Raw genomic sequence first — 14,517 nt, forward strand, 5'->3', positions numbered from 1 at the left:
CTTTTCCTTCTCTCTCTCTGTCATCCTGTCAAAATATTGCTGCGTGCAGAAGGTTTGGGGATCTAACAGTAGCAGTGCGGTTCCTGACATACAGATTTTAAGGCAGGGTTTGCTGAATAAAAAGTACTCCTCGCCTCTGCCTTGGAGACATCAATTCCTGCATCACTGAGCTCCTGAAAAGGGTAGAGGGATCACTACAAAAAAACAGGAAAACAATCACTCAAAGGAAAATAAAAGCCCCAGTTAATGCAAAATTACCTCCATGATCAGCACTGATTTAAGAAGAAAAAGCACTTCAAATAGAATATTTCCTGTTGGCCAGTGGTCCTCAGCTCCCTATAAATGCTGCTGGTATTTCAGATGTTACCAGCACAACACAGGAAGCACGGCCAAGCCAAGTGCTACGGACCGTACAGTATTTAAATGCTTGGTAGCCACATCATCAATGCTTTTAGATTCCAGTAAATTCAGACTTTTAGCCCATCCAAGTCTATATAAGGGCCTTAGGTTTAAACAAACTCTGTCCACTGACATCGTTCTGTATCTTTCTGTTCATGAAGCAGGACACAATTCAAAACCTGCTAATGACATCTGTGATTTAAAAGTCAAACACGGCTGTCAGGATTTCAAGCACACAGTTCCTTTATCCTCACACAACCCAGAGAACAGCACGTGCTGCAGGATACAACTGGATGTCAATTGCTTTTTGGTGTCACCTAAGAACTGCTTCACTTCTGGGAGCTTACATCACAGATGGAACAGATGTGAACATCTGTTTTTAGCTTTAGTAGTGCACTACAACTGATGGGCAGAATGAGGTCAACTGCTTATTAGGGACTACTTGTTCCAGTCCCTAAACTAGAAAACCAGTAAATGAAGAGCACAAAATCTATGCAAATCCAGAGATGATATTCTAAAATCAAAGCATTAATGAAGGCTCGTTGACATACAAGAATCCCTTCGGATTTCTGACGCTGGTGCAAAGTACATCTATGTATATAATATCAAATGCATTCAGCACATATCACATTGAAGTTCCTCAGTCCTTTGCACTGTCATTAATGGTAAATACTGTAACAAGCTACATAACCGTAATGCAAACATTTCTGTTGGTACTTGTAGCAGGAATGCTACGTCACAGCTTGAAGCAGTGATGGAACACCTGGGAGGGCCAGGGCTAACCCAGGGGAGCTCAGGTGCATGCAATGTACCTGAGTGGAAGAGGTGGAGCCAGGATCCAGCCCTTCCCAGCCCTCATTTATGTGTTGGCAGTGGAGGTGAGGGTATCTTTCTGGACATCTCTGCCTACTGAAGTCCCTTTGAGGTAAGTAGTTTTTGTCTCTGTGTCCACAGTTGCTACCTTTGGGTTTGTTCTCACTTGCTGCAGACTGGGGTTGTGCCACCCTTCCACTATCCCTGTACTTTCCATCACAGAACAGTACTGGTCCACGTGTTGAGAAAAACCAAGCAGCAAGGATACAACTTTATTTCGACAGCTCTCTTAAGGTGTTCTTAGGTGTACCTGAACTTGGTTGCACGTAAGCGCAGTGATGTTTTGTGGTTTGGTTTTAGAACAGCACTCTCAGCTTCACTTTATCAGACAATCAACAGACGCTCTACATGGTGATTCAGTAAAGCTGTGGTTCTCAGGTTTCCTGTTCTACGTAAACATTGTTTCACAGAAATGCTCCAGACCAGTGGTTTTCACCTGTAGCTTGGGATGGATTTAAAGGAATATTAGAATAAAATGGCTGAACAGCTCATAAATTGTGCACCACGTACCTCATTCACTTCTCTTGTCACATACTAGTTCTTAACATTAAGAAGTCCATCCTTCAATCCAGTAGGAAGGGTTTAAGCATCACCTAGGAAGCTGCTGACCCTACCTATCTGTTGGACATAGGATAGAATCTGATGAAAGCTTGAGCCTGAGGGGGGAAAAAAGAGCTGGTTTCAATGTGTTTGTAAATCTGTATTTCTTTCCATTACAAAGAAATAGGCAATGAGCTGAAAGCTGCTCACTGCATCACACAGCAAGGCCGTAAACGGTTAGGTTCCTCATCTTAAAAAAGGTCCTGCTCCCTCATACACCAGAATGCAATTAGCAGAACGTTCACTGTAACTGAAATGAAGCTGTTCAGTGTGTTTATTTAATGACAGAACAGTCACAACTTATGCCAGTTCAACCACCAAGACAGCAGCGCATGCTTTTCTGTTCCTCCCACAGAATCTTCAACCAAGCAGAACTCAGTTTAATACTTTGGAAAGTTTAAAGCCCTCAGGATTTCAGAGAGAACAGATACTCAGCTCTTCTGCTTTTTTTTTAAGTGATAAAATACTAGTTTCCTTTGTAAGAATGTGACATATGAAGGTACTTCAATAACAGTCTATAAGAGGAGTGATCTGCTGTGCGTTCTTGTAATTTATACAGCACATCCCAGAAGAGCTTTTACCCTTATTGGTGCTGTACTTCTACAGCTAGGGGATGCCTGCTCCCTGTGTCAGGTATTTGTACAAGTAGGTATTCCTCTGTTAGCTGCTACGCTGAACTGCTTTTTAGCCCTGCATTAAGGTCTGTCTGTTCCAGCATAACTGTGGGTACAGGATAAATGCGAAAGAGATTAAACTGGCAACGTAAAGGGATGCTTCAAAAATAGTAAGGAAAACAGAATGGCAAGAAATGTAACGGCACAAAGTAATTCCTCCTCCTACACATCGAGCCCACAGAACTGAAACAATTTCTAGATCATACACAAAGATCACCCTCAAAGAGATGGTGCTGAAGTGAGAACATGAATTCAAATATTATCTGACAAAAAGTATATAAACATGACAAAAACAAGCTGATTGTATTTGTATGTTTTTACAAAGAAGCAAGTGGAATAGGATGAATTCTTCTTATACCTCCTGTATGCAGAACGTGAAGTGCTTTGAGTCACTGCTGTAAAACCCTTTAGTAACACACTGAAGTAAAACTCAACTGCATTTAAAAATGTTTATGTACAGAGAGATTATAAGGTTTAGTAAGGACTGGTTTGATTCTGTACACATAGAAATCAATCAGCTACAAAAGTGACCTCTAGCTCAAAGCTGCCTGGGGTGCTAAACTTCTTTACACCACATGAAGTGCCTTGTAAAAAGACAGTAATTAAACCAACACAGCAAGTAAGAAGTGCTGCTTTCAGCCACAGCCAAGTGACTCCTCCAGACTTTATCAGGAGTGTGAGCCCAAATCGCAGCTTACAAACAAGGGAAGACCTTTTTCACAAAGGCATACCAAAATACTATTTACAAACTGACAAAGCACGCTTAGCCCTCAACACGACAGTTTTCATCATAAACAGCAGGCTTCCAGAAACCTTAGATTCTAATGCTATTGGTTTGATTAAATGCAGTTAATCCCTTACGCTTAATAAATAAGAAGCATTGTGAATCTTCATGGCACTGAGATGCATAGACTGAAACCATTTAATAGTTCTATTAAATTAAAAAAAAAAAAAAAAAGATAAAAAAAAGAGAGTCTTCAGTTCCTGCAAAAATCAGAGTTCAGAAAGGAACAGCCCTACTGGTGTTCTCATGTGCCAAATCAAGCATTGGGGAGAGCAGCCATCACTGCATGCCAAACCACTGCTCTTGGTCTGCCCATTGGGCTGCCTCACTGTCACTGCCTTCCAAGTCCCCCTCTTCTCCACTTCCCTCCATATCATCCACATCTTCTTCCTGGGTTGCATCTGTTGGACTTTCCTCTTTTTCCATTTTCTGCATTCCTTCTAGTGACTTCTGATCATTTGGATCCAAGCTGAGGGGAAAGAGAAGAAAAGCAAGTATTGCCTTAAGACTTATTTTTCTTATCTTTATGGTAATGTCACAAATGTAGTAACATTTAACATAACTTCAGAAGGTAACATCATGGTTCTTTATTACCTATTTAAATTTACACAGTAGCTCCTGTTTATACATCATCTCCTGCTCTAATGGAACAGCTCCTAAGAAGCCTGCCTATATAATTATTAATTATTATAATTAATTAATAATAATTATATAATTACAAATACATCCATGCCTCAATCACTTCAGCAGCCAAGGAACTCCATGCCCAGCAATGTGTCTGCAATTAATACAATCTCTATACTTTGCACTCCTTGGCACAAAGTCTTGTGGCCAACTAATTCATTATCAGAATGTGATGTATACATTTGTCTGCTTTGAGGAAGAATGATGTGAAGCTACCCTTGATGCATGCCCTAATCAAACAGTGGCCTGACACTCAACTTTTTACTTGGTAAGTTATTCAATTCTATATGTACACTACAGTCTCAGCCCTCATGCTTACCTTAGGGCAATACTGTACTGGTCCATTGCTTCCTGGTACTCATTGACAGCTACAAGGAAGTCTCCCAGTATTCGATGCAGAACGCAGTCACTCTGATTAGCCAGTGCATTCCTCAGCAAAGCAATTCCATCTTCGTACTTCTGCTCTCTACCTGTTCATTTGCAAAACTACAGTTTTAACTAATAGTTTAGATAACTCTGTAAGCAGACTGTACTCCAAGGGCTACCACAACACAAAAGCATTTCTTTCCTCAGAGCTGTTGGCATGAAGGATGGCAGCAATACACTTTTTGTAAGCAATAACTGCTACACACGTTAAAACATCATATACTTTGAAGGCAAAACATTCTGTACACAAGGGCTTTAAGTGCTGCCATAACATCAGTTGCTAGATACAATTAATTCTCATGCTTTTTTCTTCCAAATAGAACTGACAGATCCCTGTGGTGCAACATCCCTGTCATGTTATTTGCACCGATGAGGCTACAGAACACTCCTGTATATGAAAGAGTATGTTTTAAGAAAACTGACATGAAAAAAGAAACTTACTAAGAAGTTCTGCTTTCTTTACCACAGCTTTAATGTAATCAGGTCTTTGTGTCAGTGCTTTGTCCAGTAATGTTTTTGCTTTCTCCTGTGTGACTGGGTCTTCAAGGCAGACTGTTGCTAACAGAGTGAGTGTCTGTGCATTTGCTCCCAGAGTTTTATACACATTATTTGCCATAACCATAGCTTCCCGGATACTGTTAGATGCTAGGTAACATTCAATGAGACCTGATAATAAGAAAAAAAAAAAGCATTTCAGTTTCATTTGGTACGTACTGCAGTTAACTGCCTCTCCTCAATTATCAGCACTCGGTCACCATGCAAAACAGACAACAGTGGATCAAGAGGACTGTGGTGTAGCTCTCTGTAGGCACACTATATACCAGAGTGAATCTCCAGATGATAACTGTTGCCAGCAGTTGAAATTTCTTCTTAACTACTCACCATCAAACCTTGTTCCCACTTAGGAGACAGTATGTCAAAATGAGGCTCCTGGTATGACTAACCGTATGCTGAATGTCATCACCCAAAACTGATCTGCTCAAAACACCCAAGTCTGTTTATACTCAGATTAAACCACTTAAAAACAAACTATTTTTTGGAAAATGCTTCTTATAAACACACGCATTCTCTGGTATCTCTCGTCTGACTACTTTTACCAGCACTGTACAGCTTTTTGGGTAAAAATAATTTAAGTGTTAGAAAGTCAACAGGGGAAAAGAGCTTGTCTATTCTTTCTCAATAGTAAGAGCTGTTAACACTGCACCAATGCAGTCTGAGTAGCTTTGTTTCACTCACCCTCATAGCAATCCAACCTGCAAGGTGCAAGACGTATTGCTTCACGGAAGTGTATGATTGCTTCCTGTACTCGGCCCATATTCCTGAGGGCAGCTCCCTTCAGCAACAGAGCTTGAACACTGTTGCTATTAAGCTGGATAGCTTTGGCTCCTAAATATAAGGCACGGGAGTATCGTTTACTATAAAAACTATGACACCTATGGAAAGACAAGATGGATTGTAAACATGTACTGCCTGTGTACACTCACAGAGACTTAAAAGAGAGAGGGAAGAAACAGGTTACAAGTAACTGCTGAACCTTCTACATTTTAAGTTAAAAATAAAAGTTTGTGTAAAAACAAAGAAACACCTCCCCAAACACCTCTGGAAAACAAACAAACAAGAGAACACCATTAACCATCACAACTATTTAACACATTGTTGCTATTGCAAAGGTTTAGTCATTCAAACCGGTTTAGACTTAAAGAAACCAACCAAAATAAAAGCTGATTTCAGTCTATCAGCTGTAATGGACTACACTCAGCAAATCAAGGGTAAGAAAGGAAAGAGAGCATCTTACCCAGACACCACCCAGGGTTCTGCGTGTTGATCTGAAATATTGAAGAGACGGCAGCCTAAGTTTTCTACATCCTCCAGTCGACCTTCCCGTGCCAACAAATAGCCATACACATCCATTCCTACAGTGAAAAGTTTGAGGGTCAATCATCAAGAAACAGAAAGCTCATTCACTGCAATAAATTCAAGCTTCCTAACTAAATTATTCCTAATATGTGCTTCTTTGGCAAACCACGTAAGTGGATATGTCACCTTCTAGATAACTGTCATCTTAAACAACTTGCAAGGCAATCATTTTAGTTTAAACTGCATAACTACCAGTGACTGGTCAATGTACAGTTTCTGAATGTAAACTCTGAATTGAAAGACAGATACAACTATACTCAATAGTCCACTCAATATTTGCTTGCTACTCTAGCTTAATTTAGCAGATCATTACTCTAGGTAAATTTTCCACTATGATTTACTCACCTTTTATTAGGTAAGGATCCAGCATTTGAGCTTGTTCAAATTTTAGAATAGAGTTTTTATTATCTCCAGCTCTGAAATACAGGTCTGCTAAGCTCCCCAGGAGATCTACATTATCCCTCAGCAATGACTTTTTCTCTAAAGAGCTTTAAGAGAAACAAACTGCTGTTATTTATGTGTAATGATATTAAAATGACATTGAAGAAATATTTTATGGCATTTGATTACATCACGCTCTTCCAAGTCTTACCAAATTGTATTGATCGCTCTGGTGTTATCTCCAGTATGCACAAACGCATACGCCTTGATCCACACTGAAAGCCAGTCCAAGTTTGGAATGCTCTGAATGATATTTATTGTCATGGAGGCCACTTCTGCACCTTTCACTGACAGCGACAGCAAACCTGTTCAGAGAGGTATTCAAAATCATACAGAACAATTTCAATCATCATTGCTACAAATTATCTGAAGACAAGGAAGCACAAACAGTTTGTCATGAATTTATAGTTTGCATTAAATACATCTGCATCAAATATTACCTAGAGATGGCAGTCAACTGCCTAGTCCCAACCTGCTTCAAATTATAATGCTTCTTAGGACTTATGTACTTAACAGTGTGGAGAAACCTACCTAGTATGGCATCAAGTGCTAACGGGCACTGCCTCAGTACTTCCTTGTAGCTTGTAACAGATGAGCGTTCTTGACCTGCTTTCTTGTATAGATTTGCCAGCATCATATTGATCTGCAAGTATTAGAAAGGAGTCCTCACTAAGAAAAGGTCACAACTTTGTCCTCCCTCCAACATGCCGTCCCTCCCTTCCGTTCTGAGTAGTTCTTCTGAGATCACTATAACCTACTATGTATTATACAATGAATACTGATTCTTGAGTCCAAATGTAAAACATACATCTTTTTATTTACATAGTACATGTGGAAACCCCAGCATTGTGACATCCAAAAATGGGCAAGTGTCTTAAGTATGATGAGAAGAACTTGTACATCCACTGCACTGACCTTCCTTCAGTTCATTTCTTTCTATCAATGGAAGCTCTCAAGAGAAGGAAGGCATGAAATGTTTCTGTTTAGCTTCTAAATAGTAATGACTGATAAAAGAACAGAAACGATTTAAGCTGTGCGCAGTCCAACTAGCTGGGTCCTGCTACATTCTGGTGTACATAGATTAAGCTTGTTTTCCTCAACCTTTTTTTCTACCTTCTGAGCAAGCACCAGTGACAAACATCTGCCAGAACAAACCTTTGGGGTCCTCTGTCTGGAAGGAATCCCATCCAGAATGGCAATAGCATCTTTATCTTGCTTCAGCATCGTGTAACATTCAGCCATTTTATATTTTACTTCAATTTCAGACGGTAAACACTGAAATGAAATACAACTATTGAAAGCCAACTGTAGTGGAAATGTCATGTCACAGACTGAAACAGTGATGGAGCAGCTGGTGGGAAGGCAGGCCCAACCCAGGGAAGCTCAGGTGCAGGCAATATGCCTGAGTAACTGGAAGGGGTGGAGCGAGGACCCAGCCCTTCCTAGCCCTCATTTAAGGGTTGGCAGTGAAGGTGGGGGTACTTCACTAACAACCTGCATACCAGAGACCTTCCAAAGGTAAGCAAATTTACTTCCTTTGTTTCTGTATTCACTGCTACTGTATCAGGGCTTGTTTTCATTTGCTGTAGACTAGAATTATGCCACCCTGCTATTATTGCTGTACTTTCCATCACGTTATTGCATTACAGCATTGCAACATCATAGTTACATTAAAAAACAAAAAGATGAACAAGGTCCCCTTGTTAAATATTTAGCATAGATTAAAAATACCCAGTGCAAGAAAGGTAAAAATGCAACTTATTGATAGCTTACATTGCTCATCTCTTCCAAAACCATTTATTACACTCCAAAAATACAAAGCAGTCCATGGTCTAATACTTACAATATTGAAACTTCAACATGCTCTGAAGCAGAGGGGGGATATACAATAGTTTCATGCAGCACATCGGTCAGTGTTTAAATACCTGGCTCTGAGGAGTTGATGCAGCGTTCCCAGTAGAAGGCCTTACTTTTGAGGTTTTACTCAATGCTTTCTTCTGCTGCAAAGCCATCGTATATTTGCTCACAGCATTTCTATATTCTTTATCGTGGAAAAGAGAGTCTGCGTGGTATACGAGGAGCTGGTACTTCTGAGATGGTGAAAACAGCTCCCTAGGAAAGATGCAGACAGGCTGGGATCACCTAACGGCCTGAGGACCAAGGACAGACTCGAAGATATTCATTCAGCTTCAACTTGGAGCTGTTGCTGCTGCTTTGCTACACGGGTAACAAGCACAGCTCGTCACACAGCTGCTATCTTGCTGTGCTGAAATGCAAGGATCTCAGCATGGGACTGTGGCTCTACTACCTCATCAAAATACCCAAAATGATTCAGGAAAGCCCTGAAAAACAACCGGGGAGCGCCGAGAGTGAGGGGAAGCGCTGTGATGTACGCGGGGCACCGTTGGCAAAGGAGGAAATTGCTACATCTCCACAGGGGAAGCCCATGCAGGGCCGCGGCCCCCTGCTGCCCAGCCGCGGGTGAGGTGCGCTGCTTCACACAGCTGCTTCACACAGCCGCATCCCTTCAGGGCCGGGAGCGCACGAAGCCCGTCGGGAAGGGCCTGCTTTCCTTCCCGGTCCCGTCGGAAGGGCCACTCACGGGTTGTTGCCGCTCATCGTTAGGAGAAGCCCGCTGAGGAGCCGCACGTTCGAGTGGAGCCCGGCGGAGGCCATTTCCCGTACGTGCTCCACCACGCTCATACCGGCGGCGGCGGAAGGACAGGACGAGACAGAAGGAAGAACGCGGCGCAGAACGGGACGCCGCCCGGCTCGGTTCGCCGCCACTCCAAAATGGCGCCAAGGCGGGGGCCTCGCGCCGCTGCACACAGGCGCCCGCGCCGCCGCCCGAACGCCGCGCTGACGGCGGGACAGGCGCGCGGCGGACAGCCCCAGGTGCCCCGCGAGGCCCCCGATAGTTCTGCGCAGGCGCAGTGGTTCTTTTCCTCAGTGGCGTTGGGGCGGGCTGAGGTGTTGTGGGAGTGAGGAGTGATGGAGGGAGATGGGACAGGACGTCAGGATTCATTAAGTACCACAAAAAGCTCGTTAGTGCTGCGTGCTGACGGTGAAGGGATTGCCACAAAGGAGAACGAATGAGCTCGGACCAGCAGGCCCTCAAAACAAACAGCATTTGCTAATATCACCATGGCCTCTTCATCAAGATCTCGTTTTTATTTCTTCTAAAGCTAACCATCAGGCAAAGCCGTGATACATTGATCACAAGCTGAGTTTATTGGGAGGAGGAAAAAAAGGAGGAAAAAAAGGTAAAAAAAATCACTGCATTCACCACAATAGTGAGACTGCATCCAGCAGAGCAATGGTAGCATTCCAGGCACAAACACTTAGAACAGAAGCCCTGCTGTAAGTGCTAACAGCAGCCACTGATAGTTACAGCCTGCATCTGAAACAGCGTGTTAGGAATCGTTTATTAAGCACCAGCTTAATATTCCTTGCTTACAGTACTCAAATGATCCTTTACACCCCTCTTCTTCCCCTCATTGACTTTTTTTTCTTCATATATACTTTTTTTCTTGGTACAAAATACATCCAAAACAAAGGCAGAATGTTTCGTACACCTGGCTGTGGAAATGCTTCGTGTTGCTGCTCTGCCTGTTCACTGCCCGGGTCCAGACAGGCTCTTGTTCATGAACTGTCTCTTCACAAAGCAGATCCACCACTGCAGAAGAAAACGTGCAGTCAGAAAACAGGCAAGAGAAGTCTCCAACTTATACTTTTAAGTCCCTATTTCATTTATGTTTAGTACCCGTTCCAATATATTTATTGCAGTCTAATAATGAACATCAGAAAGCCATGCCTTTGGAACTAAATTAGCTTGAATGATTTCGTGATTAAATGCAAACATATTTGCACATGAAATACATGACCAGATGTAATTCATGCATCTCCATCTCCAACCAAGCCTCTCATTAGATCTGTGATCATCAGGCCAAATCCTTACCTTACTAGGCTTGTCGCTCTGAGGATCAAATACTTTTTCACAGAGTCGAAGGCCGGTTTCTTGCCTGAGCTGCTGCAAGTATGCTCTCATCACCTCTGAAATACAGCATGAAGTCAAACTAAACTGAGCATGAAGGCAGCGGACATCACTGCCTAAAGCAGGAAATGTGAGCTCTCACATCTGTAGGCCCTTGCTGGCTGTTCACTTCACAGCCATCCTTGGATTTGTTATGGTATTTGTATCAGTAAAACATATCATCCAAATTGTTTTCTTCTTTCAGCTAAACCTTTGCCCATCATGATGGGCTTCCTCTCTGCCAGTGTAGGAGCTGGCTTGGGCTCTGTCACAGAATCTATCTAGCAGTTCTAAGATCAGAAGACCTCAGAAAACAGAGCTAAAAGTTTTCAGGGTCAGTTTTCTAGTTGCAACTGCAAAAACACAGCTGGTAAAGCTTGGACCAAAGCAAGTCTTCAGAGGTCTTTGTTAAGTCTTACCTTCCTCTTGTTTGTTGGTAGGTTTGGCATAAATGGCATTAAGTGGAAAGCCAGGTTCCCCAGGGATTGGGAAATTAGTGATTCCTAGTGTGTACATCTCTTTCTCTCCTTGGCCTTTGGAGTTGCACTGAAAGAACCAACCAAACAATTGATTACAATCCCTAAACCATAAAGACTCATCAAGAACAGCAGTGCAATGTCTCTGCAAAACCACAGCCTCAAGTATTTGTTTTGTGGTTCTGTAAACTGGGGCTGCAGTGAACAGAGTCTGCTGTGCCTTTAGAAGGTGAATATCAGCAAATACTCTCATGAGTACAATCCCCAGAATGGACTGTTTCCCTTCTTACCTTTTGCAGCTTTTTCAAGCACTCAGAAATGTAGAGAGTTACGTAGATCAGAGTTCTGTCAGCCTCATTCTGCAAAATAAGAGTAAGCGCAGAGATCAGCCTGTTAGACTACAGGGGACTTCATGGAACTGGTAACAGTTGGCAATAGGAATGAGTTCATGCCATTTGTGCCAGCAATTTCCTCATAAGAATGGAATTATTGCAGAAAAAAAATTACCTTAATTTCATAATTTTTGAAGAAAACGTTAGCTTTGAAGTAGTAGATGGCTTCATCTATAATATCTGTATCTTTAGCTAAAGCAAAAGGAAGAAAACGAAGGAAAACCAAAATTAAGCAGTGCATCGCTACACATTTGGTCATAACTTTTACACAACAAAGTACACAAACAATGTTTCTTGCAAAAGCAAAATCTTTTACAAACAGCAGAGAACTATGGTAAATCTTACCTATGTTTCATGTGGTGATCTCTGACCAAAACATTTAAGTTTCTTACTCTTAGTAGGACTTTTATCTCCTTTCTTTTCCCATGACTTCACAAAGGGCAGCAGGTTGGCAGTTCTTTGGTATCCTACCAGTTGAGTGACTCACCAGAGTTTTAACAGTATAGAATATGCTGTTAAAACTCTTTGAGGGCCCAAAAATATATTTGGGAGAAGTTAACACCACAATCAATCAACCTTCCTCATTATTCTCCTCCAAAAAAAAGAAAGAGGAAGGGTAGATTACATAGTGATAGGTTGCCTTACAGCTTTCACTTTCTTTTACAAACATCCAAGACTGCTTGAATTCTGAAATATTTCCTTTTTCAAACTGAATTGCCATGTGACTGGGAGATACTATGCCTGGGAAGTTCAACTCCATGTGCTAAAGGGGAATTCAAGGCAGGTTGTCTGTAAAATTTTTCAGTATTGGGATATCCAACACCAAAGTTTAGATTTTTGCTGCCCTACAGTGTTGCCTATCTCCTTCCTCACGCTATAGAGCAGCCAAGCGTCCTCAGCCATTGCACCAAAGCTGAGTTCTGCAGCTAAACCTCCACTTCCTCTGACAGCAAAGGGTTCACACCACCACGTCCTCCTCACAGCCTGCTGAAAAGCACACCGAGGCACAGGAGGAAGTGTGAAAATAGTATCTGTAGGCAGTGTTAATTGCTAAAGCAGCTGAATTACCCGGAGCTGTGCCAGATAACAGCCATGGGATCATCATTTTCTGTGGTTGGCACCGCTTCTTTATCTGGAAATTCTATCTTCCTCTATAAAGCATTCAGTTTCTAAACAATAACTTGTCTAGTCTGGAGCAAGCTGAAAAATGATTACTAGCAAAACGCAACAGGCTTTTCACAGATAACTTATTAACTTACTTTCTCGAGGTGCTGGGCCTTTGAACTGGCTTCTAATGGGTAACAGTGCCATGTTCCCCACTAGCTTGGTATCTGAGTCCATTAAAGTTGAATGGTAAGCCTAGAGACAAGGGAAAGCTGCTTATTATTCCTGCAGAAAGTTGCCCTTCCAGCATCCTGTTGGCAGCACAGGCTGATCGCTGCTCTCCCATGTCATCAAATACAAATCAGAGTTTGGTTTGTTAGTGGTGCTTCCAGCAACCTTTCCTTACACAAACAATGGTCATTTTTTACTTAGGCCTTCTGCAACTCAGCATCATTCCAGTGATGAGCACAAAAGCACCATCCTGGAACCATTCATGTCAGTGATGGAGGAAGAGCACAGGCTGAGAGAGCTGGGGCTGTGGAGAGGAGAGGGCTGTGGGGAGAGCTGAGAGCGACCTGTCAGTACCTAAATAATAACCAAAACCAGGCTTATCACATACACACAAAAGGCCTTTTTGTGCATTAAAACTGATGTAAGTCAATAAGAGATACAGGGATGTGTCACTCTGTGGTGTTCCCAAAGATGCACCCCCACCTCCCGCCGCCCGGCTGGGTGCCACGGAGGGAGGCGTCACCTCACGCAGCCCTGCCTATGTGAGGCCAGAACGGGAGAAAAAAAGAGGAAGGCGGCAGCCTCCCACCACACCGATCCGCTCCTCAGTGCGAGGCTCCCGGCTACGGTCCCTCTCCCACCCGCGCCATTCCCCGCGCGGCCCCGGCGCTCAGCGCCCGCCCTGCCCGTTCCGTCCCCCCGTCCCGCTCCCCTCACCGGCATGGCGCAGGGCAGGGCGCAGCTCGGTGCGACGGCAGCGGCGCTGAGCTCGCAGCAAACCTTCCTCTTCCTTCAGGAAATGAGGCAGCGGGGCGGTGCGAGCGGGGGAAGCCACAGCCTGTACCGCCCCGAGGAGCCGCTCCCTGATGGGGAAGCACAGAGCAGACACCCCCCCCCCATCCCCCCCCTTCTGCGCTGGGTCTGAGGGGAACTCGTCCTTCTTTGTCCCATTTGCCCCCATTTCCCCCCCCACCTCCTCGTCACTTGAGTCAGGCCTAAAAAATGGGGAGATTTGAAGCTGAAGGGCTGGGTTTGTCCTTTCCGGGAGCAGAGGGCATCTCTGCTGTGAGGATGGACTGAGGGAGATGGGGGGTTCAGCCTGGAGGAAAAAGCGGCTGCAAGGAGTCCTTACAGCAGCCCAAAGGATGCTGCAGAACAGCTGGGAGGTGTTTTCTGTCAGCGGTTTTAAGCTAAAAAGGGTGGGTTTAGATGAGATATTAGGAAGAAATTCTTTGCCACGGGTGTGGCAAGGCACTAGAACTGACTGCTGGAGAGCTGTGGGTGCCCAGTCCCTGCAGGTGCTCAAGTCCCCAAGAGCTGTTTTCTAATTCTAACCTCTTTCTGGTGATGGCAATGACTACCCTGAACTCTCACCTAACTGCCCAGCACTGCTTTGTCATATCCTCAGGTTTAGATAACTGCCGCTGCCTCAAAGTATCCAATCATTGGTTTGGTTTACCAAGCTGCTCCTACAAAATGACAT

At 43.4% G+C, this 14,517-nt stretch overlaps 2 protein-coding genes across 2 annotated transcripts; both read right to left on the reverse strand.

The window, feature by feature from the left end:
* Positions 1-1,455: 1,455 nt before the first annotated feature.
* Positions 1,456-9,609, reverse strand: ANAPC7 (anaphase promoting complex subunit 7). Its single transcript, XM_072350688.1, has 11 exons — positions 9,401-9,609; positions 8,724-8,910; positions 7,954-8,073; positions 7,330-7,441; positions 6,950-7,103; positions 6,703-6,845; positions 6,236-6,353; positions 5,677-5,873; positions 4,882-5,106; positions 4,334-4,484; positions 1,456-3,799 (listed from the first exon to the last, which is right to left on the reverse strand). Exons 1-11 carry the CDS (start codon positions 9,499-9,501, stop codon positions 3,610-3,612), a joined length of 1,698 nt encoding a protein of 565 aa, XP_072206789.1. The 5' UTR covers positions 9,502-9,609; the 3' UTR covers positions 1,456-3,609.
* Positions 9,610-10,199: 590 nt separating this feature from the next.
* Positions 10,200-14,235, reverse strand: ARPC3 (actin related protein 2/3 complex subunit 3). Its single transcript, XM_072350690.1, has 7 exons — positions 13,752-14,235; positions 12,959-13,058; positions 11,815-11,891; positions 11,598-11,666; positions 11,251-11,377; positions 10,757-10,851; positions 10,200-10,474 (listed from the first exon to the last, which is right to left on the reverse strand). The coding sequence occupies exons 1-7, from the start codon at positions 13,755-13,757 to the stop codon at positions 10,412-10,414; spliced, it is 537 nt and encodes a 178-aa protein (XP_072206791.1). The 5' UTR covers positions 13,758-14,235; the 3' UTR covers positions 10,200-10,411.
* Between the last annotated feature and the right edge of the window lie 282 nt (positions 14,236-14,517).

Source organism: Excalfactoria chinensis, chromosome 16 (genome assembly GCF_039878825.1).
Source record: "Excalfactoria chinensis isolate bCotChi1 chromosome 16, bCotChi1.hap2, whole genome shotgun sequence".
Taxonomy (NCBI): Eukaryota; Metazoa; Chordata; class Aves; order Galliformes; family Phasianidae; genus Excalfactoria; species Excalfactoria chinensis.